Consider the following 25,478-nt stretch of genomic DNA (forward strand, 5'->3'; position numbering starts at 1 on the left):
TCCCACCTAAATGAGTTAATAGTCTTTTTGAGCAGAGATATTGACAGGCCAGTTACAGTTTCTCAGCGGTATGGCCTTCATGCCCCTCATTCCTCTAGTCCAAACTCTTTTGTAAAATATTAGGGATGGCCACTGCTAGCAGAATAAAAATATAAACTCTTTAGGCATCCCCTAAGACCCTTCACAATCCACCCTAGTTTGCCTCTCTAGCCTCACCCCTCCTCCTCAATTCCTGCCTCCCTGAACTCACAGGACCCTTTAATAGAAGTCAAATTTAACACCTGGCTGTGATTCTACAGATATTGGGGCCTTGAGGACATCATTTTGCCTATCTCCCAAGGGTAAAATGAGATTAGTCTGGCACCATTTTTCTTAGGGTGTGTTACATGATATTCAATATCCCACCAAGATCCCCGCCTACCCCTCTGGATTCTTGTCCTCTACTGGGTAATACTAAGTTTCCCTAATACTGGTTTGCCATGTACTTAATTAAAAAACCACCACCAACAAAACCTTTATTGAGGTATAATTTATATACCATAAAATTCACCCTTTCCCAGAGTGATTGTAATTTGGTGGTTTTTATTATATTCAAATTATTGTACAACTATTACCATTAATTCCAGAACTTTTGCCACACCAACAACAACAAAAAAAGCGACCCATTAGCCGTCTCCACCCTCCTTGGCACCACTAATCTATGTTCTGTCTCCACAGATTTGCCTATTCTAGACATTTCCTATACATAGAATCATACAGTGTGGCTTATTATGTCTGCCTTTGCCCACGTACTCTTAATGAATCCTCAAAACCACCTTGACAGGGCCAGTCCATGGCCAGTGGTTAAGTTTGCGCACTCCCCTTTGGTGGCCCAGGGTTTGCAGGTTCGGATCCCGGGCGTGGACCTAGGCACCACTTATCAAGCCAGGCTGTGGCGGCGTCCCACGTTTAAGGTAGAGGAAGGTGGGCACGGATGTTAGCCCAGGGGTAATCTTCCTCACCAAAAAAAATAAAAAACAAAAAAACAATCTTGAGGTAGAAATTTCCCCGCTAACTCGTGTCCCTGGCTTCAGCTGTCCTTTATCTAGCAGCAGCCATTGAACAAGGAAACTGACACTCTCCAAAACGGTTGAGAGACCTCACTACGTCGGTACCTGTGCAGTAGGAACAAAAAGTTGGGGTGGAGTGAGCTAGCCCGGACTCCGCAAATTCTCTGGCACGACCACCCTGGCTCAGTGTATCAACACCACCAACACTCCACAGACGTTACTTAAAAGTATTTTTTTTTTTATTTAACTTTAATTTCTGAGGTAAAATACTTTTTTCTTTCAACTTCCATAACAAAATACAGAGCTATCAGATACCCCTGGAAAAAATATGTATATTATACATATATTTCTATAACATTACGTCATATATATATAATATATATGCAAAAATTTGAAGACTTTATAGAAAGCGGAACATCTAAAAGGCACTGCACAATGGAGTTAAGATTACTTACATTTTATGTACATATACACACTTTACTCTGCTTAAGCGGCTAAGTGAAGTCATCTTTCACATGTGAATGTCTCACTCATGAATCCCTGCATCACAATTTCATAACTCGAAGAATTTCTAAATATTTCAAAACAAATTAACTGGTAACTCTTTTTTTTCAGCAAAAAGAAATGAACAGTTCTTGAAAGACTGGATAAAGTTCTTTTTCTTTTGAACAAAATCAAAATGTGTGTTCCATTACTGTTTACAAAACAAAAAGCACAAACATAATTATGGAATAAATAAAAAACAAGGGACAAACAGCCAACTGACTCTACCCGCTTGGTGAGAAGTGATATACTTCAACTTTTTATTTTTTTTAATGCTTCTGGAAGTTTCTTGGCCCATGGAGGACTACGGTGCAATAATTCCCTGTATTAGTTAGCGAGTTGGGTTTAATGCAGTGCAGCTTGAAAACTGGGGGTGAAAGGACTTGGTGAATTGTTTATTTCACTCCTAGCCGTTCTTGAAAAAAAAAAAACTCAATAAGGCTGGATGCCCTTAAGAGATCTCTACTACTTTCTTTTCCATAGTCAACAAAGCAAACGGCATGAACAAGTTCTTCATTAATTAATGAAATTTTAAGATTTATATTAGCAGTTTTAAATATTTGGCGCAGCAAAATTTGGAAAAAGTAGGGGAGAAAAAATAGGTCTGATTTTGTCCCCCCTTTCCACCTGCTGTTGGACAGCGATGAGATGCTCACAGGAGAAAGGCCTGGCTTTGTGCCAGGTTGGTGACAGGTGCTGCCAGGAGTGGACTAGGGGGAGAAAAACTACCTCCCACCCTTACCCCAGGAAATACCAACGACCTCCACATTCCCTGGTCCACGTCCTGAGGAAGCCCAAGTTCGGCTCTGTATGAGGACCCTCCCTCCAACCCCAACCCCAGTGTGCAGTGCAAATCAACCAACAATTTACTGGTGGAATGGAAATCAAAGGAAACAGTTAAACACCAAACAATTTCTTAAAGCCAAAAAACATTTTTCATGGAGTTGAACATTTTTTTGAGTGTGTTTTTTCAAGTGTAAAAGCAGTGACTTTTTGTTCAAACAAAAGCAGCATCTAGGAATTAATTCTGGCACTTGGGTTCTAGGGGGTTACAGGTACGCATCATGGATTTCTCTCCCTCTTATTTTAAAGGCCTCGTGTTTCTATTCCTGAGTTCATACCGATACCTGCTGGCCCTCCCCTCCAGTGGACAGAGAGGGCGGCCAGCCAGCCTCCCTGGTTAGATAGGGCAATGCCAAGCAGACACTCCTCCTCCACCTGCCCAGGCTTGCTTTCTGATTCGAGGTAAGGCGAGGCGCAGAGAAAGACACTGACACAAACACAACCAACCAAAGGCAGCTTGATCAAAGCTTGAGTTGCTAGGGACCACTCTCCCAATCCCTTTCCCAGGGAAAGACAAGTCACTCATGGAGTTTGAATCAAATAAGGGAGAGGACACTTGCCAAAAAATAGCATGATGGACTCAAGTCATCCCAAGCCATCTAATAACTCACTCACCTACTCGAACCTTTCCTGAGCCCCTCTCATGCAAATACTCCAGCTAAAAAAGAATTCCCACCCCACCATTAAAAGTCAACCCTCACATACTTCTTAGTACTTAGAGTTCACTTAGGCTAAGGTGGAGTTAGGAATTCCTCCAATTCCTAGACAGCATCCCCATGCCCACTTCTTGCCCCTATCAGATACGGAGTTATTTCTTCTCTTTGCTGCCCTGTGGATGTGAGCCAGTTAGGTACTTCCGTACACTAGGTAGTTACATGTGCACATGCACAGACAGCTGGCTGTGGATTCTCTCTCTCTGCCCCGAGTCCACGCTCCTTTTGCTTCATGTAAGATCAACACTTGCCCATTCCTTTGAAGTTGATGGAAGGGAATTTCCCATGAAGAAACAATTCCTCTATCTGTAAACTGGGGTCTCATGTATGATAGTCACTTGATCATGAGAATGAGAACAATCTAGGGACAGGCATGGTAAGAAGGGCAACATGACAACAGGACAGACAGCAGCCCCTGCATTCACACTAGGCCTTGGGGATCCAGCCACCTTCTGTCTCCTGCCCACCTCTTCCTTCAGTCTCAGTAACATCCAGTGGTACCCCCACCTACCTTCTGTGTTTCCAGGTATCATCTGCTCCCATCATTAACTCCCATAATCCTTTTTGCTACCCATCCCAGTAACATTAAGAGGAGACAACTAAATACCAGCTTGAAATTTAACCATGTTTCGACATTCCCCGATTATCTGAAAAGTTGTCCACGCCCTTTTACAGGTTTATGTTGACAGACCCGTATCATGTTAAAGTATGTTCATTGTTAAGGCTTGACTTAAGAAAACGATAAGAGAACCAGACACAATGGAAAGACATCTTCAACGCTGTCATGCCTCTCAGTGAACTTGCTCACAGTCACTTTGGTTTGGCTCCCCAAACCCACGATGGAAAAGGAAAAATGAAGATCATTTTTGTGTTTTTGTTTTTAAAGGCATTGGGTTACTTCCTCCTGCCCTCTTCTTTCTTCCCTGAACAAGAGTTTACAACTCCTCATGGCTTCTTAATAGGTGAAGTACGTGAAAAGTCCAAGAAAGTCACAGCAGGGCTTCCTGTCCCAACCACGCAGCCGAGGCTCAGTGCCTGAGCCTGCCCAGCCCCACTCTAACTGGCAGTACGTTTCATGTTTCCCGAAAACATTTTTTCAGAAAGGAAAAGAAAAAATGCCAAATAACAGCAACAACAAAGGAAAAAAGAAAAAGAGCAACATCTGAACATCCCTCTGCCCCAGTAAGACTGAGATTATCTTATTCCTCCCCTGAAATAATTATAAAGAAACATCTTAGGCAAAATATTTAGTATTAATGGTCTCTCACTGCTCGACCTCCCAACCATGTCCTTTTCCCTTTGTTCTCTCTCAGAGTAAAATAAATTCATTAATGGCTTTCCATATATAAATACAATAGAAAAGAAAGAAGCCTGGAACCTGAACTATCATGGGACCAAACAGTATCTTGGCCCTTTGGGGGTTTGTCAAAAAGTGTAAGCCTCAACAGGAAATAGAGGCTCTTCTCCTTCAGGTCAATACCCTTCCCATGTCTTACTCACCAGGAAAAAAAACTGTGTTCACATCCCACCTAATTTACAACAGAAGATACCCCACCCCATCCCCAAAACATAAAAATACAAGTCTATGCCCCTAGAATGATCAAACCAGTCTAATTCCCTCCCCCTCCCCCCACCCTGAAATCTTGCTACATAAATACATGTATGTATTTGATTATAGTATAAACAACGCCCAATCCACTTCCAGTTCTAAGCATCAGCAGCTGCTGTTGCCAAGCCCCGGGGTCCTGCCCCATTCCAGAGGAACTTGCCGTTCTTACTCAGCTCTCGGGCTTCAGGGTCATCATTCCAGCGCCGCTTCAACCGAAGCTTGGGGGGCATCAGGGCGTCTTCTTTCTTCTCGGGTGCACTGGGCTCTTTGCCAGGCCTGTCCTCACTGTCTTCAGTCACCTCTAGGGGGTCTTCACTTGGGGTGCTGGGTACAGAGAGCCAGGAGGGCGGTGCAGCTGGGCGGGCAAAGACGGGGCTTTTCTCCTCTTCTATGGTCCTGCTTGGCACAGCGCCCTCTTCCGGAGAGCGTTCCTCCTTCTCTCGTGCTGACTGCCTGAGACTCTCAGGATCCTTTTCAGAGGCTGGCTCCACCTTAATTCTCGGGGGGACAGGCGCCATGGTGGGAGCTGTGACAGGTGCTGACTCCTCGCTGCTCTCCACCCTCTCCCGGTTCTTCCGCCCAACTGGCGGGGGCTGCAGCTTGATAGAAAACTGGGTTGACTCCTCAGGATGCATTTGGCACTGCAGTGGTGGAACCATGAGCCCTGGGTAACGAGGAAATGTCCGGGGACTCAGATGGTAGTTGAACACAGAACACGCTTGAGAATGAAGGTAGTGTTTCATTTCCTCAGGGTTGAAGGAAAAGCAACTGCTGTTGGTGAAGGGGCTCAGGCCTGGTGATGGGCTATAGGAGAAGATGGTGGGAGTCAGGGAGAGGGCTGGTGAAATGGGGACATTAAGGACACCTCCACGGCCAGGGATTGGAGAGACAGCGAAGGGACTGTGGGGGTCGGGGTACATCCCCGGCCTAGTGAACAGAGGAAGCATTATGTCAGGCTTGCGTTTCTGATGGCTGATCCCTCCTCCACCAACAGCATTCCGGGAAGACATGAGATCCACGCCCCGGCGCCAGTCAGCGGCTGAGCCATCCTCCAGCTCCGAAAGCTCCACCTTTCTATCAGGGCCATTACCCGACTCCTGGCCAGACGTAGTTAGGGAGCTAGTAGAGAACCGCCCTGGCTGCACATCGCTAGTTGGAGAATGGGCGTCCAAAGGTGGGAAATGGAACCGGGAAGAGGCTGTTGGCACTGGTGGCGCACTCTGGGGAACCACACCTGTGACAGTGGAGGGGACAAAACGCCACTTTAGAGGTCTGGTTATTCATCATCAGCACTTTTACTTATGTTAAATAAGTACAAGACGTTTAGGAGCCACATGAAACAGACATTCGAGCTGGACTGAATCCCTCAGCTCCGTCTTTCTAGAACTACTGCTCAGCTTCCTCTACTCCATTCAGTTGCCATCATTCTCTAGCCTCTTACTCTGTGTCTTCACAGCACTCTGTACTACCCGAAACATCATTTACTTATTTATCTGTATTCTAAAATATAAATTTCTCTTGTTCACGACTAGACTTCCAGCAGTTCAGGGTTTAACAATTAGTAGGCGCTCAGTAAACGATAGTTGAATGAATGAATGGGTGCAAGAGCCTTTTTTTCTGCAACTCTAAATACTGTGACTATATCACCTGTTTTAATTCTCAGCTTTGCAACTCGTATTTTCTTATTTTCATAATTTTAGCCATTATCTATCAAGCAAGCAAACAAACCAAACCAAAAACCAAACAAACAAAACTGCAAATGACGTATATGTAAAGCAATGCATTAAAAGACCCAAGACCCTGCACCTCACACATATGGACATGAACAAGACAATATTTTAAGAACAAAAGCAGATTAAAAAGAAAAAAAAGGCCATATGTTTGTTAAGATAAGTTCTTATGATGTATTTTTTATCATTTCTGATATACATACAATCACTACTTTACAGAGATTCAAATATTCTTCAATCTCTCCAAATCTATATTTCTCTAACAAATTTTATATAATGATCTCCATTCCCATCCTGCTTTCAATGCTTTTCAAACACTGAGGAGCTGGAAGAAAACCCAGCACCTACCACTCCCTCTCCCGAGTTCGCCTGCTAAAATCTGAAGCTCTAAAAAGAAACCAACACCATGCTGAACACTCGACTTCAGAGGCTCACAAGTTCTCAACTCCCCAGAGGGTCCTTCTGATCAACAGGGCATAAGAAAGATATGCCATCTGAGGTCTCAAGGACGCTTTGGGTTCCTGGAAAGTAGCAGTGGCTTCTATCAGTGATGATGTCAGAAGGGCTCTTTACACTCTGAGGCAGAGATATGGGAGAAGATAAAAAGGGAGAAGAAAAAATAAGAAAAACCCAAATAAGTGAAAATATGGTGATCTAGGAGAAGAAACAAAAAAAGGTGCATAAGATACAGTGTGGTTAGGAATTGGTCCCCATCAGTTGCCTTCTCCTATTCTTGGTATAACAGAGTTGTTCTCAGATATGACTCTGGAGTTGGCTGGTATGTGCAAGACTGTAGCTTTCTAGGCACACGTGACTGAGCAACATTTCCCCAACTGATGTTCCACAGAAAACTGTTCTGCAGGACATTTTTTCTAAAGCCACTGATTTAACCTTATAATTACGGAAAACAGATGAATGACCTTGTATATAATTTGAGTAAAGTCAAGAGGGTCCCAGGCCAGAAGCATCTCTTCTTCCAGCCTATTACAGTGACTAAAATTCCACTCTTTTTGATTCTTTTGGATCTTGACTTTGTGTTAAGAGTACATCTGTTCAAAAGCAAAAAAACAAAACAAAACCTCAGAACACTTCTGTGTGTTCCAAAGGACTGAATAAGATAGGTATAATGTGGGAAGAAAAGGTCCTGACTCCTAAACAACTTAGGTTTTTTTTTTTTTAAACTGGAGGGTATCTCAGTCTTTACACAGGCTAAGGTACACTGTAATTCTGCAAGAAGGAAACAGAACACATATTATTTTCCAAATGCATTTACAGGGAGTGAAGGAAGGCAAAACCTTGGAGCAATGTTGGAGGATTCTGGACCCCTGAACTCCGATCAACTGCAGCAGCCCTACTTTTATACGCTACATGTTAAGACAGCAAATTTAATATTTTTTTTGAAAAAATAAGTTTGCTGCTTAAAAAAGTTTGAATAATACTGCTTTGGAAGAAGATCACCTTCATGGAGTGACCATGAAATCTGAGTAGTAAGGTTGGAAAATCTGGGTTTGAATCTCAGTTCTGGAACCTTCTACCTTGTAGCCTACTGCAAGTAATCAACTGGTCTTTGACTCTTTCTGGCAAAATGGAAATAATAAGGCCTTTGCCTAGGTTCAAACCCTGGCCCTACCACTTATTAGCTGTGTGACTTTGGATAACTTACTTTCCTGTGCCTCAGTTTCCTTACTAATCCTCATGTTATGAAAACTGAGAGTTAACATTTGCAAAATCCTTAGAATAGTATAGGCACACAGCAAATCGCAGGCATTTGTTAAAATAAGTAATGCTTTTATTAGATAATAATCATGGTTCAAAAATCAAAACTTTAAAAGGCATATATCATTTGAATATGAACCATATATTAGATAATAGTATTAGAGCAATGTTAGACTTCCTGGGTGTGGTAATGTTATTGTGGTTATGGATGAATGTCCTTCTAGGTGGGGATACATGCTGAAGCACACAGGGGTGAAGTGTCCCTATGTCTGCAACTTAATCTCAAATGATGTAAAAAGTACACATAAATAGAAAGAGAGAAAGTAAATGTGGCAACAATGTTAATGATTACTGCATCTAGATAGAGGATATATGGGCGTTCACTGTTCTATTTTTTCCAATTTTTCTGTAGGTTCAAGTTTTCCAAAAGAAAGATAAACATAAAAAACCCGGGTGGGGGTGAGGAGGCATAGTGTGAGGTCTCAAGTCCATCCCAGAAATGGTCTGTCCTGATCCTACCCCGTGACAGATAACCACTTTTACTGGTATCTCCTGTATTTTTCCAATGTTTCTTATGGAAGTACAAGTAAATATTAAAAAATATATTTAATAATGTACTTTATAAGATGCTTTTAATGATAAAAATGAGATACTGTACACGGAAGTACTCTCAACACTACAGAAGTACTCTCAACACTATTCAAATGTTAAGTACTCTACTCTAAACTGTAAACAGTGAATAGGATTGCAGCGAAGGGAAAAGAACAGTCACTCTCCTTTTTACTTATAAACTTCTGCATTATTTGGATATGTTACAATCTGCACATATTGTCTCTATTTTTAACAATACACAGATCAAAACAGCCCAACGTTATCAACCCATCATCTAGACATGATCTCTCTGGCCTCTAGGGTCTAAATGCACATAGCTCTACTTAGAGCGTTATCACATTCCACACTGTATTCAAGATTGCATTAAACCTCACATATCTTATCTCTCGTGCTAAATTGTGAGTTCCATGAGGGAAAGAACTCCCCCATAATCTTTTCTTTTTGTCTTTACGGCTTAACAGATTATCTGTAGAACAAATGAATGAATCCCAATCCAGGGGAGGAACGGATAATCTATCAAATAAGAGCCAGATTTCAATAGCTCAATCTCTTAGCAATTGTTTCCTGAGAAACCGTTCAACAGATAACTGTTATTCAACCCACCTAGATCAATCTTTGACTTTGCTGTCATCTTTCATTTTATCATTTGTAACATGTGGATACTGAGACACATAATTCACAGGGCTGGGAGAGTTGAATGAGATAATTCACAAAAACACTAAGCAAAAGTACCTCCATTAAGTAGATGTTCAATAAATGTTAGATTTCCTTTGTCACCATAAAAGTTAACCTGAAATAACATTTTGTCTTTCTGGGTAAAAATTCTCTATGAACTAATAACTCCAGTTCTTTGGAGTTACCTGTATCCAGGATGTAACCAACCAAGTAGTATGCCTAAAAGAAATGCACACTGTTTTGCTTTCTCTGTAACTTTTGGTTAAGATCCTGTGCTTAGTTATAAGGATCAACGCTGGTTCAATTGACTTTAGGCAGAATAGGTTGTACTAGGCCACTACTTTTAAGTTTCTAGACCAGAATCTTCAGAGTGAGGGACAAGATTTCCTTGCCCTGGAAAAGCGTATCACTCCCAATTGCTGATGGATGGATGCCCCATTCCAGGCTGTCCAAGTGGCTGGACTTTTGGGGTTTCAACAGACAAAAATGGGTCAAAGACAGAAGAACAAGATCAATGAAGTCCTTTTTGAGGGGACTGGTATGGTAGACCAACACATTCTTCAAAATTGCTGATATATCCATCTAGAGTCCCAATTCCTTTAGGTACACAGGGAGGGGGCATGAGTGAAAAGTAGGAAATGAGATTCCACTGGCTAGAACAGGTTTGATTTCCTAACGCCTCTCCCTCAGGCACAAGGAAAGAAAACAGGTTGTAATTAGAGAGATGCATTCCAATACCACTTTTTTTTTTTAAATGCATGCCCCAGGGACAGAAGGGAGTGGCTACAGAAAGAGAGATGGAACTGTAATGATAGCAGCATCAAGTTAAAACTGCCCTAACTTGTTGTGTGTAGTAATTACATATCTGCAATGGATCTCAGCATTATATTCTCTCAGCCACACCCCTGCTCTAATTTTTCAGGTTTCTTTGCTTTAAGATACAACGCCACAAAGACACAGTATTGATGGCTGGTCAGAAACGAGTTAAATACAATCTATTTTCTTGGGCAGGAGTTATGATTAGCATCTTAAAAAAACCCCCAAAACCATAAACCCTTATAAGAGACTGCCTTCTGCATCGAGAGGGGCAGACCTAAAACCTCTGTGAGGAGCTGTGATACAAAGCTGTCACCCGGAAAGCCTAGAGGGGAAGCCTTGCTGCACTTAAGAGGAGAGAAGGTCAAGTAACCCTAGTCTTGTTCTCAGAGAAGCTGTTGGCGCAGATCAAAGGCATTGCTTTTCACTGCAAACATATGAACCTCCCCTTCTGTGATAAAGGATGCTGTGGTTTTGACGATATTCACCTGATAAGGGAGAGCTTGGTAGTTTCATAGAAAATCGGAAGTGTTTGTAGAAACAGGTTCTCGCCTATAAAAGAGTCACTGGGCAGGGTGTTAAAACTCTGAGTTCTGAACTTAAAGATCAACACAAACCTATGGAACATCAGTCCTAAAGAGGATAGTGTAATAATATCTAGGAGATTATAAATAATATGCAGAAAAGGGAACCAAATAAACAAACCAAAGAAATCTATCTTGAAGCCGCAGAGCCTATCACTCCCTGTATGAGATGAATGGGAAAACGTGAGTAAGAACACGGAGGCAATCCAAGGGATCACATTACTTTTGTGTTTCTAAATACCCCTTAAACAGGCCAGGTCTTAGACTTGGGTTTTTAAAATTCTTTTCAACTCAAAATTCATTTCCTACCAAGAAAGTTTGCATCTTACCACTTGACCGAATGTTGATGAATGGGTAGTTGGGCATCACCAGTTTGCTGAAGTTAAATTTATAAGTAAACCTTTTCCCTTTTGTTTTATGAAGGATCCTCTTGTTGTAATAGTATCTGTAAAAATAGGAATGCATGTCAATTTATCTTCTAGCTAGTGACAGTTTTTGATACACTTAGTAACTATTAAAACCAACAATTCTTGCTCCAAGTATTCCTTGTAAACATCACCACTATTCTTTTGCAGCCTTGTCCTCAGGTTAGGGCTGGAAGACCTAACAGCTCCCTTTTGCCATTCAATTTTTAGCTAAGTTCTAGTCTTTGGCTGGAGCTTTACAAAGACAATCTCACTTTAAGCTTCTGAACACCTATCCTAGACCCAACCACCTTTCTTCTCCATCTCTCTACAGCTGCAATTCTATAATCCATTTCCTTCCTGTTCCACTATATGTCACTGCCTAGTTTCTCTTTTCTGCCTTGCCCAGGTGGGGGCATACAAGTTTCTTGGAGACCTGATGTGGTTAGTCTGGAGGCCTCAAGGCACAGACAGAGGAATGTAGAACTGTTTTATGGTGGCAGGTCAAACAATGGTATACCCTAATCTGGAAAACAACAGCCAGCTTGGCCTGCTTCACTTGCAAAGGGATGTGAGAGGCTCCAGCAAAGCTGCTACACAGTTTTTACATTCAGGGTCACACAGAATGAAGAAAGGCAGGGGAACTTCAACATACCTGAAACCTTTAGCCTTGCATCTATTCAGTAGCATAGGTAATAAACTGCCTTCTGGCCCCTTGAGGGCTAAAGGGTTATGAAATGTAAAGACGGACACAAGTAAAAGAGAACCTCAGAAAACTTATAGTGATCAAACTTGAGACACGGTGGCACAATCTATGGACTGACAACTGAGCTCACGGACATGGCTCCTGAGACAGCTAGGTCAGTACCATTCAAGGAGACCTCCCGTGTGCTTCCTTCACTCTTTTTCTAGTTTCTTCCAGGAGAGCCTAAAGAAGAGAAATTCTAATAGATTTCCAACGGGGAAGTCTAAACTAATCTTTGGGATTATAAATGAGCTCCAATCCATGTTTCACCACACACTCTCGCCCACTACAGAGCAGAATCGGCTGTCATGATCCAGTGCCAACCAAGCTGGAATTCCCTCCTACATACAAGCAAAGATATGCCTTTTCTCCTCCTGTGCTGTGCTTCTCAGATTCAACAGCTCTCCTACTCCCACTTAAAGCAACACATTATTCACTTAGATAGTGTAGTCTCTTATCCCCTGATACCCTTTTTACCTAACATTCACCAAACTGCTCAGTCTCCTTCCAATCTGTTAACACCATGGATTTGGGAATCCTTTCCCTTACCTGAGGGCCCGGCTCAGCTTGTCATAATTCATCTGTGGTTTGCACTTCCTGCGGCCCCAGAGGCGGGCCACCTCATCTGGATCCTTGATGACAAATTCCCCGTACTCTCCCTGCTGCCAGGCGATGACATGGCGGAACTCTTCCTTCTGCAGCAGCTCCAGGATGAAGTGCCACAGCTGGATCTGCCGGGAGCCCGGGGACGACTCTGTTTTATAGGCCCAATCAGGAAACTGATACCCTTTGACGTGAAAAGGGCAAGATCAAGGTAGTCAGGAGCTAGGTACATACATACCAGTATCCTCGACTTCACATTCCAACGCTCAGAATCTCTAGAGTGCTGTGCAAACATGCCATAAACACCCTTTTGGTCAGCTGGGGCTAACCACATCAAGGGTGAGGAAAGCACAGAGAAGTTAATTTTCTTTGTGACAATCACTAAATCTGACAGAGTTGGGTAGCAGCACTCAGGTGTCCTAATCTCTTACCCTTTCATACATTGCTAAATCTCACGCCTACTTTCTCTGAGGGCAGGAAAGTTCCATAGGGAACAGACAGGAAAGACAAACTAATGTTTTAGGAAAATACAGCTGAAAACCCCTTGCCCCCAAGGTAGGAATTGTGACTCTAACAGGAAAGAGACTCTAAAGCTTGGGATAAAGGTGTGGTGACCCCTCATGTTAGTATATAGCCATAGGAAACAAGCCTACAACTGTCCTAGCAGTATCCACCCAGTCAAGAGGCTGTCGGCCACGGTGTGGCATTTGTGAAGAGAAAAGGAACCACTGAGGGCCATTCCAGGTACATCAGGGACGATTAACTTCTGCTCACCTCCACCTCCTTCAGGCTTTTCCACGATGCTACAGCCCGCTTTCATTTTCACCCTCCTGCTGAGAGATACAAGCCACATCAATTACTTTAAGGTGCTATTTATTTATTATCCTCCCAAGGTTTTCTGCACAGCCTTTTCCCAAACTTCCTTTTCCTTGTCTTTCCCTCCTTATGTAACCCTCTTTCTTTCAAACATGTCACCTCCAAACTGCTAATCCCCAAGTCATCAAATGATGGTCCTCAGGTCATCAGCTTCAAAGGCCATAATTATCTCTCACCTGACTTTAAACCACAAAGTGTAAACATTGTCTTTAATATTTGCTTTCTTTCTCCTGACCAGCCCTTCAAATGTAAAAAAGGAAGGGTACAGTGAAACGGGTCCAAAAAGGCAGCCCAAACAAGTCAAACAGTTTGTCTTCTATTACTAGACAGGCCCAGATGCCAAGACACACACGCCTGAGTTCACCCAGATGTACCAGTTTAAAGAAGAGTGGGAAAAAAACCCCAAATCCATCCGATTGCCACTCAAGAAAGAACATCTGATTTTGATTTATTTTCCTGTATTATGTGAGATAGGAGAAAGAAATCTCATCCTAGTCAGAAACGGCCCCCTCCTCTTTGAACAACACCCTGGGATACAGGAAGTAAACACAACATTATGTACAGTTACTCTATACGAGAAACACAAATACACTCCCAATTTTTTTTTGAGAAAAATTTTTACATTTTCTCCCTTTGGTGGGGGGAGGGGGCAGACTTCCGTTCAATAAGTGGAGGGAGTCTTGCTGCGATTTGAATTCATTCCGTCCAGATTTACAGTTCCTCAATAACTTTCCTGTTCCTAGCAGGAGCAGCTTTGTATCAGTCAATCCTTTAGCAAAAAGCAGGGAAGAGTGAAACTGCCAGAAAGAGGTGGGCGGGAGAGGGCAGATCGCCTCTCACTATTCCCCAGGGTGGATGACCAGCCCTCAGCACCCACATTAGCAGGAGTGTGGAGGGAGTATAGGTTCCTCAGTGGCCTCAGGGTGGGGTGGAGACAAATTCCTAATCTTGGAAATTTCATGTAACCTAGGATTCCTTTAGATCCTTTAAATTTTTTTCTCACTATACACATTAAGGTGAGAAAGTTTCAATCTATAAACCTACCAGGGAATGAGAATGAGATAAACATCCCAAAGGAAGGAGAAAACAAACACACGCACAGATACACAGTCACATACACAAGACACACAATAACAAGGCCTCAGAGCTGAGGCAGGAGCTTCCTCTCCCGGCAGCTCCCATCTCCGTGACAATGAGGGAGGAAAAACACTAATTTCCCCACCGCTGCAGGAAGCTGCCCTGGACTCCAAGTCCTAGATTGCTCGGTCGGATCGCGGGGCCTTTATCCTGCCACAGGCATGCCCTTCAACCACCACGACTCTGGGCTCCAAACCCCGCCGCAACAATGACTTGACCAGGAAGCTCTCTCCTGACACCCCAGCTCAATGATTTCCCCCATAAAGGCCCCCCTTTCGGGAGCCCCCAGGCGCTTCTGCAAGCCCTTCACAAATTCACTCCAAATTCACACTCTGTCCAAGCAGAGCCACTCATCTCAGCGCTGCAACCACCCCACCCCCCGACTCCTCGCCCTCCCTCAGATAGCGACCATTCCCCGAAGAGTGAGGCACACAGAGTCTGGCGCTGCGGATCGCCCGCTGCAGCTCCCGGTCCCGGCTTCCGCAGCCCCCGGAGCCTCCTTTCCACTTGCCTCCCGGCCCGGCCTCCCTCATCCCATGGCCTGGGGGCTCCGTGGAGCCAGGGCACGAACGCTGCCCGGTCCCCGTCGCCCCTCAGACACGGGGGCCCCCTCCCTCCCCGCCCCCTGCGCGGGGTGAGGCCCAGCCGGGTTGGGACGCGGCCGGCTGAATGGCCGGGACCCCAGGGACGACGTCCCCGCCGAGGCCCGGGGGGGGGGGTCGGCGTGGCGGCGAGGCCGGGACTCACCTCTCCCCGGCACGGTCCGTCTTCGGTCCGGTCTCCTCGGCGGCGTCTCCAGCTCCTCCTCATCCACCCCAGCAGGAAGTGACCTCCTCGGCTGCTTTCGTCACTTCCATCCCCAGAGGGCGGGGGAGGAGGCGGCGCCCTCCCGCCGCTCTCCAAGCCGCGCCGCGCCGCGCCGCGCCGCACCCAGCCCCGTCTCCCTTTCCTTTCTCCTTTCCGCAGACGCCGACTTCCGCCCGCACCCCGCCCCCGGCGCGCGCTCCTCCCGCCGCGCATCCCGCGCATCCGCCCTGGCGCGGCGCGTGCGTCACGCTGCGGGGGCACGTTACGCACGCTCGTGGTGTGCGGCTGGGTCGGCCGCGGGACGGGGGTCGGGGGAACTGCGAGAGTGACGCGGTTCTACGGGGTTCTGCGCCTTCGGGCGCGTGCCCGCCAGCCCGATGCGGGCCCGGGGGCTGCCCCGGGAGCCCCACCTGTCGCGGGGCCCGGGAGGGGTACTTTGCAGACCCCTCAGGAAGCGGCTGGGCGCCGGGCTAAAGCCTCCTCCAGACCGCCGAGAGGAGGTCCCCGTTTCTCCAGAAAATGGCCCTGCGACCTCCCAGAGAGATGAGCCCTCACAATGGGAAGGGAGGACCCGCAGACTCCAGAGGAAGTTCTCTACCCTCGAAGAAAGGGCCCTTTCATGTGCTCAGAAAAGAAGCCGCCAAGCTTTTTCTGGAGCTCATTGCTTGAGCTTTTACTCCCTGTAAGGGGTGTTGGACTGTTTCCCACTTATCCCCATTCCTCTGCATTTAGTGTTAATTTGTCCAGATCTAAGCAGCTTGCAAGTCTTCTCCCGAAGTCATTCACATACATCTTCCCTTTCTTTTTCTACCTTTTGTTCCTGCTCAGGCAGTTCCAAGTATCTTGTCCCAAGCATTTTCGTTTTTCCTTTAAAGCTCATTAATGGTAAAGGATCTCAAGCAGTTCAGCTTTATCTCCTTCCCCAGCCCTGTCTGAGTGGTATCCAGGCCTAGTTTCACTCCAGAGGCAGAAAAAAGGGAGGACTGGGGATCTGTAAAGGGTAAATAAATTAGAATAAACAATGAGTGTGGCAGAAGTGAAGAAGAGAGCTGGAGTTGAAGAACTGAGGAACAATTGGGAATAAAGGGGTAAACTTCGTTTTGTACCGTTGTTGTAATCACATCTTTACATCCTGAGTGCCACAAAGAACATGGAAACATCACGATTATTGGGTAGAAAAGTTTTGGATTTGCTACTAGCCATTCTCTAGCTGTTGATAAATTAACTAGTTAGTTGGTCCCTTCTGGGCCTAAGGTTGCCTTTCCTGTTTGAAAAAGAAAGGTTAGGGGCCAGCCTGGTGCAGTGGCGGTTAAGTGCACGCGCTCCGCTTCCACAGGCCCGGGATTCGCAGGCCGGGATCCCAGATGCTCGGATGCACCGCTTGTCAAGCCATGCTGTGGTAGTGTCCCATATAAAGTAGACGAAGGTGGGCACGCATGTTAGCTCAGGGCCAATCTTCTTCAGCCAAAAAAAAAAAAAAAAGAGGCAGATTGGCATTGGATGTTAGCTCAGGGCTGATCTTCCTCACCAAAAAATAAATAAATAAAAAAGAAAGGGTAATAGCATTGGTGATGTAAGGTCTTTTCTAATTAGAAAATCCTACTGTGTAGGTGAATAAAATGAGCAAAATTTTAGTGCCATAGAGAGGACTACCAATATCTGCAATTATACAATGAGCTCTGGTTGTAGGAACTGTCTCTGTATCCTTTGTATGTTCTGTATAGTACCTAGAACAATGTCTTATATGTAAATGTCAGGTGTTTGGTTAAACATTCTTTTTAAAATATTGGGATTTCCCTAAATGATGGAAATTGTAGTCAGGTCCTAGTGCATTTATTTACTAGCTGTGTGACCTTGGTTAAGTTACTTATCCTCCTGTGTCAGTTCCTCACCTGTATGAACATGACCTATAGTATCTATTGATGTGGTTGTATTCAGTGTTTTAATACATGTAGAGTGGTTAGAACAGAATAGCACGTTGTATATATGGCAGATGAACAAATGTTTGCAAAAATAATCATAAAAATCACTGTCATAAAAATCCTCAAATTCTCACACCACCCATGCAAATCTTAGTAATTGTGTCAACTCAGAAACTAGGGTGATTAGGAATGAGCAACTTCTGAAAGTCTGAAATTGCTAACCTTTAGCTCATGGCTCAAATTGTCATGGTTAGACCTAGCACTTCACCTCTGTGGATCCTTTGTTCTATCAAGGGCCAGAAACCAGAGTATAGGGACTCTTTCTGCATATTCTTATTCAACCTAGTCTCCTAGTGGTTCTCTGCTGCTGCTTCTCTGACTAATTAGGGTCACAAAGGATGACGAGTAAACACAATTAACAGAGATAAACAGCTCTCTCTACCTGGCTGGAGTCTGAATTGATATACCGAGAAATGTTTATATGCCAGCAGAGCTCGACAGAATTTTTATAGTAGGAATCTATTCACTGGCCTGAAACTCAACGGGTGAATTTGGGTTTGATAAAGCAAACTGGAAATTCCCTAACAATTAGTGCGTCTGATAAATGAGTTTTGCCCTGGGAACCTCTCCTGTGGTAGTAGAATCTGGGGAGATTGGGATAGCTAGGGACTTCTTGCCCAGTGTACCGAAGGTGGCTATCCACTATCTCCTTCACCACAGCACTGCTGCCTCTATCCGCTGCAGACAGGCTTTCACAACTTGGAGATTCTTCTTGTTCCTGAAATATGGAGACCATGAGCTTTCTGAAAGCATGAGGGTGGAAACACTTAGACACAGTCTAGGAGTCAAGACAGGTTGTAATGTCTCTTGAATTTCCACTTACTTAAAGCCCTCTTTGTCCACTAACACTGCCCTCTGCCTGCCTTCTCACCCATCTTTATAATTGTTCCGTATGCCTAGGCTAAGTTTCTGTTCTAAATCTCACACTCTCAACTCTTTTCTTGCCACAGCACAGCTACTCCATTGCTTCTTAAAAAAAATAAAAGAAAGAACTCCTAAAATTTATTTTTCTTCCAAAAATCTCTTCCTGGATTGGTGTGTGTGTGTGTGTGTGTGTGTGTTTCTTCCTTCCCTGGCTTGCTCTTCTTTATTGCTCTCATTTCATTTATGCGCTTATATTCTTCACACTCCAAACTTGCCTGGCCATGTATGTGATATACTTTCCATAAATACTTTCCTCTCTACTCTTGTAGTAGATTACCATGGTAGATCTACTGCAGTAGATACTGTTTGTTATGTACATATTTGTTCTTCTTAGTGTGTTTGTCTAGATTGCAGGCCCTCAGAGGTTAGAACTACAGTCGGTAGATCCCTGCAGTGCCCGGAGCAGTTCTGTGTCATCATTTGAAATGCCTAATGATGATAATTTCCTTCTCTGCTAACGTATGGCTGACGTGTTGCCGAGACTGGTTTCTTCCTGTCTCCCTCAGTCTCCTCTAAGTCTCCCGGTAAAAATCAGGTAGCTTCTTTTCTCCAAAGTGTGTTCTCACTGAACTCATATTCAGGAGACCTGAGTTTCACGCCCAGTTCTGCCCTTTGCTAACTATTCTCTGACAAGCTGCTAAATGTCTCTCAGTGCAGCGTCCTCATCTGTAAAAGAGGGACGCTATTAATGTCCTTGATGAGCACAGAGAGTAATAGCAGCTATGGAGCGCTTGTAAACTATGAGAGCCTTTACAAAGGTCAAGGATCACAATTACCCTTGCTGCCACCCCAGACCCCACACTGTTCTTGGTATCAAGAACTCAGGCTTTACAGTGGTTATCACCTAACTTCACATACTTTGAGTGGATTCAATGTTTCAAACTTGGGTAGGAATCTAATGGAAAGAGAATTTTGCCTGAGGATTAGAGTTCTTGAGTTTCTCATCTAGGCACAATTTAATGAGGCCTCTTTGAGGCAATACATTTCAATCACTCTGTGCCTCAGTTTCTCCATCCATAAAATGACCATGTTAAGAAATTCCAGAAAGAGAAATGCTATAACATTAAAATATTGTTTATATTGATGAAGTCAAAGACTGAAGGGGTATATTTGGAATTGACTTAATTTCCACTCTTTGTGACTCAGTTTCCTCTTCAGTAAAGTGAGGATAAACTATTATAAGAGAATAAACTTTGACTAAATGTTATTTGCATTTTACCACATTGGACTCAAGTAGCTCATATGATTTTATGTTTTGGTTTATTTTTCCCATCAATTCAAGGTTGTTGTGAGGAGAGAGGAGTTAATGTCAGTAACATGAGTGGGGATCCCCAGATTAAAGGTTAAGTGAGTCCAAAGCAGAAGTAACTTTGCCCAAAGTCACAGCTCAGCCAGAAGGAGCAGAGAGCCTGGCTGTTTATTTAGCAGTGACTTGGGGACTCAAGGACTCTCCCCATTCCACATCCATCACCGTCTACAAATACCCCTTCCTCTCATTTCCCTTTTTTAGGTCTTGGTTCCCTCATCTCTTATTGGCACAGTGGAGAGCGTAGTGAGAGATCACGAAGGAACAGAACTGGAGAACAGGATTAACATGAGGAAATGGCCACGCACGTAAGTTATTTTGGCTTTTTTTTTTTTTTTCCTGGCAGCCTAGGGGAAAGGTTCCCCTAACCAAATGTTTGATTGCCAGAATCTCTATATCTCGGAAGGCTCACTTCTTTTTTTTTTTTTTTAAATAATTTTATTTATTTATTTTTCCCCAAAGCCCCAGTAGATAGTTGTATGTCATAGCTGCACATCCTTCTAGTTGCTGTATGTGGTACGCGGCCTCAGCATGGCCGGAGAAGCGGTGCGTCGGTGCGCACCTGAGATCCGAACCCCGGGCCGCCAGCAGCGGAGCGCGCGCACTTAACCGCTAAGCCACGGGGCCAGCCCACGGAAGGCTCACTTCTTCCAGGAAGCCTGCTGAAGTTAATTGGAGCAGAGAGGCTAGCTTCTCCAGGGCTTAACCTATCTAGGATGTATTTTCCAAGGCCCTCGTGTATTTGTTCCCCACTCTTATGACCTGAAACCTTGACCCTTTTGCCACATAAACCTTTTTGCTATCATTTGTATTTATTTACTTTTCATATCCGGCTCTCACTGTGTTCTCTTTATGACTGTCCACATCATTTGTCATCCCAAGAGGGCAGAGGCTGCGTCTATCTAATTCTCAAATTATATAATGGCCAATAAAAATGCTAATCACTGTAATAGAGACTTGGGGATCATAGTCTAACAAACACCAGTAATGGTTGTAGTGAACATGGGAGTGAGGCCTAGAATCAAATTAATTAAAAAGCAATCACCTTAAGAATATTTTAGAAAAGCTTTCCTTTAATAATTGCCCATGTACTTTTGGATATGTAGAATCTTAGAGATGGAATGAATGTCAGAGGTCATCTATCCCATTCTCTTAGTGCTGCCGGCCTCTCCTTGAACCCTCACAATGACGAGGAATTCACTTCTTTGCCCAACACCTGGTCAACCTAGTTTTTTCATTATAAAATATATCATCCCTACATGAGAGTATATGAAAATATATGTGTATCAGTTGAAGAACAATAATAAAGCAAAGTACTTAAGTACCTACCACCCAGGCAAAGAATAGAAATTATCATACCCTACAAGTCTTCTTTTGCCCCTCCTGTTTTCATCCAACTTCAACGTTTAGATCACCCTAACTGTAGAAAGTTCTTCCTTATATGGAGCTGAAATGTGTGCTGCTGACATGTCTACCTGTGACTCCCAGTTCTGGGCACTGGGGCTACGCAGATTAAATTTAATGTTTCTTCCATGTGACAACCCATCAGCTATTTAACGATGGGTATTATGCCGTCTGTAAGGAGTAGCTGGAAGAAACCTCCTTAATTCCTTTCTCCTCAAATGTGGCTTCAACAACTAAACATAGTCCTCCACAGGCCTAGTCTGACTAGCGAAGTATAGAGTGAAACTATTCCCTCCTTGATCTGTATTCTGTCTCTCTTTTTTTAAGCTGGCCTTGGATAGGTTTGACTGTTTCAGAGGCCATAGTACACTGCTGAGTAGATAGTCAAAATCCCCGTGGCTTTCTTATAGGGACTGTTAACCTAGGTCTCTTCTGTTAAGTAGTTTTAAAATCTAAGTGCCAGACTTTACATTAATTATGTTAATTCTTGTCAGTTTTATTTGGTTGGTTTTGCTCTGTTATTCATTCCAGCCTGTCTATATCATCTTGATTTATTGGAATGTATTATTGTATAATTTATTGATAGATAGATTCTACTTGGAGCAAGCATGAAAAAAACTTCTGCAGAAGACATTGAAACACCAATGTTAAACTATTCTGTACACAATCACATATTTTCTAAGTGGTTCAGAAGTCTTTGCAGGATCTTGCAGTGTCTCCTCAACTATTGTATCTTTGATCTGTGGGATGCCAGTTAGTAGAGTTGCAGGTAATGGGATTCCAAATAGCAGAGTGCTTAGTGCATGAGACTCTGGCAGAGAGTTAAAGCCACTGTGGAAAGCAGAGAACATCAAAGTAAAGCTAGTCATTATGTTGGCAGCGGGGGGGGGGGGGGGGGGCGGGTGGTGGTGAGAGTTCACGTACAGTAGTTGGACATCACAAGGAACTGGGAATCTATCATATTTTGGCATCAATTCAGAAGGCAGAACTTCTAGATACATGTACTGCCAGGATATTTTTCTCTCAACAATAGATTATTGTAATAGGCTTGGCTAATGTGCTTGCAATAATGTGTTAAGACCAGATTCATTGGCACAATTTTTAAAAATTACCATCATTATAGGGTCTTGATTTGGCAGCAAAAATCTGGGCTGTTAATACTTTATTCTAAGGAAAGAAGAAAAACTCAACTTGGAAGGAAAACACTGTAGCGTGCACCTCCTTCCCCTGACTGTTAGCAAAGCACCTGGGGCGGCAGAGAACAGGCGCCGTGGAAGCACAAACACACACGCAAGTGCCATCTTGTCCAGCTTCTACGTTATGCAGATGCTGGATGCCGACCAAGTCCTCTCCTGCCCCTACATGCCAATGTGGTCCAGAACAGTGCTGGTTTCTCTTAAGTTCCTCCTGGAAAATATTTTGCCTTGACACTGCCCCTGAAGCCCTGAAACGCTAATTGAACCTGAGCGTTTTAATTGAACCTCATTACTTGAACTGGGTGAGGGAGGTGTGGGTCCCTTGGGTTTGAAACAGGCGAGAGGAGACTCAACTCTGAGTTATACAGTTTGTCTCATGGTGCCAAAATACACTGCCTCTGGGAACCCAGTTACTTGTGGCAACTTTGATTTTTTTGCCTCCCCTGCTCCTCATTTACTCCACGTAATTCACACCTTAGCTGCCTGAGTCGTTTCACTTTGGTGCAGAGAAGGAAGTAGAAGTTAGATGGAAATCATGAGAGTCTCTCTAACATTGGGGGTGGCCAGAGTTTGGGGAACCACCACCGAATCAGTCACTTACTCCCACAACCAATGCCACTTGTTAGTTAGGTGCTTGGTTCTTCTTCATTCTGTAGGACATGGAAGATCAGATATGCAGGGTTTTGTGGAGGAAAAGTGACATGCTAGAATCCAGCAGTGCTGTGTGTGGATTTGTGACATGCTTCCTGCAACTTCACAGAACTGAAATCAAACATCATTTTAAACAGCTCAGTCTTATAATTATTAGTATATATTTACTTCTCAGATGAAATTGGTCTCAGCATTTTGGGCCTATTGGCCAAGTTCATCAGGATCATTCTTTATTAGAATAGAATAGAAATAGGTGATATACATACCTGGTGATATACCACCTTTTCAAGTACTGACAGAGCAGAATGGATGCCCAGTTCTGGAAGACATTTTTCTATAAAACATTATAACTCCTTAAGTTTATGTAACAATATTTTTTCAAAGCATTTTTTGTGTTTTAATTACTCATTCATCCATTATTCATTCCATAACAATTCATGCAGCGGTTACTATATACCATGCACTATGCTAGACTTTGGAGAGACAAAGCTCATGAGGTCTGGTCTCTTCTGACTGTAATAACAGCTCCATTAGCAATACTCCCTACAATTATTTAAAGGTGTGAACCACAGACTATGCAAGCCAAACATAGGAACAGAGTTTAATGTTGCAATCAATATAAAATAAACGGTTTCTTCTAGTTGATTAAATTCTATTCGTTCATTTCTTTGATAGATTTTGGCTGAGCACCTACCATGAGCCAGGCAGTGTGCTAGTCACTAAGGGTACATGGATGCTTGAAACACTGGTCTCTGCTTCAAAGAACTGAGAATCTAATGGGAGAGGTAGATACCTAAGCAGACAACCATGACGCAGTGTGGGAGCACAGAGCAACAGACAGTTTGGTAACCTACCCAATAGTCAGTCCCAGCCCTTTCTTTCTGGCTGGCAGAGCCCTCTTCCCATTACAAAAGTGAAAATACTTTCCTAGCCTCCCTTGTAACTAGGAAAAGGGTATGTTACCAAATCCTGCTCTGTACGTCTAGTGTGAGGATTCTGAGAAAGATTCTTCACCTGGAAAGAGAGGTTCCCAGAGGGGAACTTCTATCCCCACATCTCCTTCTATTAAGGACTGAATTGCCACCCACCCCCCGCCCCCAATTCATATGTTGAAGTCTCAACTCCCAGTACCTCAGAATATGACTGTATTTGGAGGTAGGGCCTTAAAGAGGTAATTAAATTAAAATGAGGCAATTAGCGTGGACTCTAATCTAATATGACTGGTGTTTTTATAAAGAAGAAAAAATTTGGACACAGACACATGCAGAGGAAAGATCATGTGAGGACACAGGGAGAAGATGGCCATCTAAACCAAGAAGAGAGGCCTCAGAAGAAACTAACCCTGTTAACACATTGCTCTTGGACTTCCAGCCTCCGGAATTGTGAGAAAATAAAGTCCTGTTGTTTAAGCCACTCAGTCTGTGGTACTTTATTATGTCAGCCCTAGCAAGCTAAGATATCTTCCCTAATTTTGGACGTTGTTATGAGTTTGGAGCCGCTGCAGCTATCTTGCGGAATGGCCAAGAGAATTGCAGAAATGTTTAGAAGCCTAACATCACTGAGCCTACTCTGGAACCATCTACTTCCGGACTTCTAGAGAGACAATCAGCCCCTTTTGTTTCAGCTGCTTTAGGTGTGGGAGTTCTGTTACCCCAAACCACCAGCATCCTAACTGATACATACAAAGATAGAGGCACTGTGTGTGAAGATACGGTATTGCAGGGACACCAAGAAGAGGTGTCTAGGTAACAAGTACGCTTGGGTCTTTAAAGATGTGCAGAAATTAATCAAGTAAATGGCCAGACAAAGGGCATTTCAGAAAGAGAGGATCATAACAAGAGCAGAAGCCACCAGACATGTGGGAGAAGCTTGGCAGCTACCAGCCTTTGCTGTTGTAGGAGTCCCAGCATGGAGCCAGGAGGGGCGAGACTTGGCTGTGGAGGTTGGCAGGGGTTGGCATGAGGCCTTGATTGCTGCTAAGAGCTGTGACTTTTTTTCTGTCGGCTTGGTCAGAATGATGTGAGCAGAGGATAAACCTGAGGGGTCAGAACTGGAGGCAGGGATCCCAATCAGGAGCTTTATGAGAGCTCAGGAGGGAGAGGAGGGAACAGAAAGAAAGTGGTAGAACAGAGACAGAGAGGAGCGGGGAGTGCCAGAAAGTTCAGGAGACACACTTGGATGATGTTGCACATCCACATTGTTGTGTCATGTGGCAATTGGACATAAAAGGCTATAATTTACAATGTAGCTGAGAACAGAAAGTTGAACTTTATCCTAAATGCCAAACTTTGTCTGTTTGTTTCATTTTTTATGAAAAATAAAAAAAATGTACTACCTACTTCCCTGTCTTCTTCAACAGAGTCTACTAGATGTAAACTAACCTTTTTCTTGATGACTCATGGTCATCATTATGAAAAAGGAGGTGACATGGAGTAGAGGAAAGGGCCCTGTGTTAGACATCAAAAGATCTGGGTTTATTCCCAGCTCCACCACTCTCTAACCTGTGGAAGAGTCACCAAACCTCTCTGAGTATTTGTTTTCTCCCTGGCTGCA

At 43.9% G+C, this 25,478-nt stretch overlaps 1 protein-coding gene across 2 annotated transcripts; it reads right to left on the bottom strand.

Annotated features, from left to right (window-relative positions):
* Positions 1–1,496: 1,496 nt before the first annotated feature.
* LOC131404607 (ETS translocation variant 3) lies at positions 1,497–15,510 on the bottom strand. Of its 2 annotated transcripts, none has more exons than XM_058539505.1 (5): positions 15,403–15,510; positions 13,417–13,472; positions 12,589–12,826; positions 11,220–11,335; positions 1,497–5,991 (listed from the first exon to the last, which is right to left on the bottom strand). In XM_058539505.1, exons 2-5 carry the CDS (start codon positions 13,460–13,462, stop codon positions 4,856–4,858), a joined length of 1,536 nt encoding a protein of 511 aa, XP_058395488.1. In that variant the 5' UTR covers positions 13,463–13,472; positions 15,403–15,510; the 3' UTR covers positions 1,497–4,855. The 2 variants fall into 2 exon arrangements, with proteins under 2 accessions (XP_058395488.1, XP_058395487.1); XM_058539504.1 differs by having other exon boundaries at positions 13,417–13,475.
* Between the last annotated feature and the right edge of the window lie 9,968 nt (positions 15,511–25,478).

This window comes from Diceros bicornis, chromosome 4 (assembly GCF_020826845.1).
Source record: "Diceros bicornis minor isolate mBicDic1 chromosome 4, mDicBic1.mat.cur, whole genome shotgun sequence".
Lineage (NCBI taxonomy): Eukaryota > Metazoa > Chordata > Mammalia > Perissodactyla > Rhinocerotidae > Diceros > Diceros bicornis.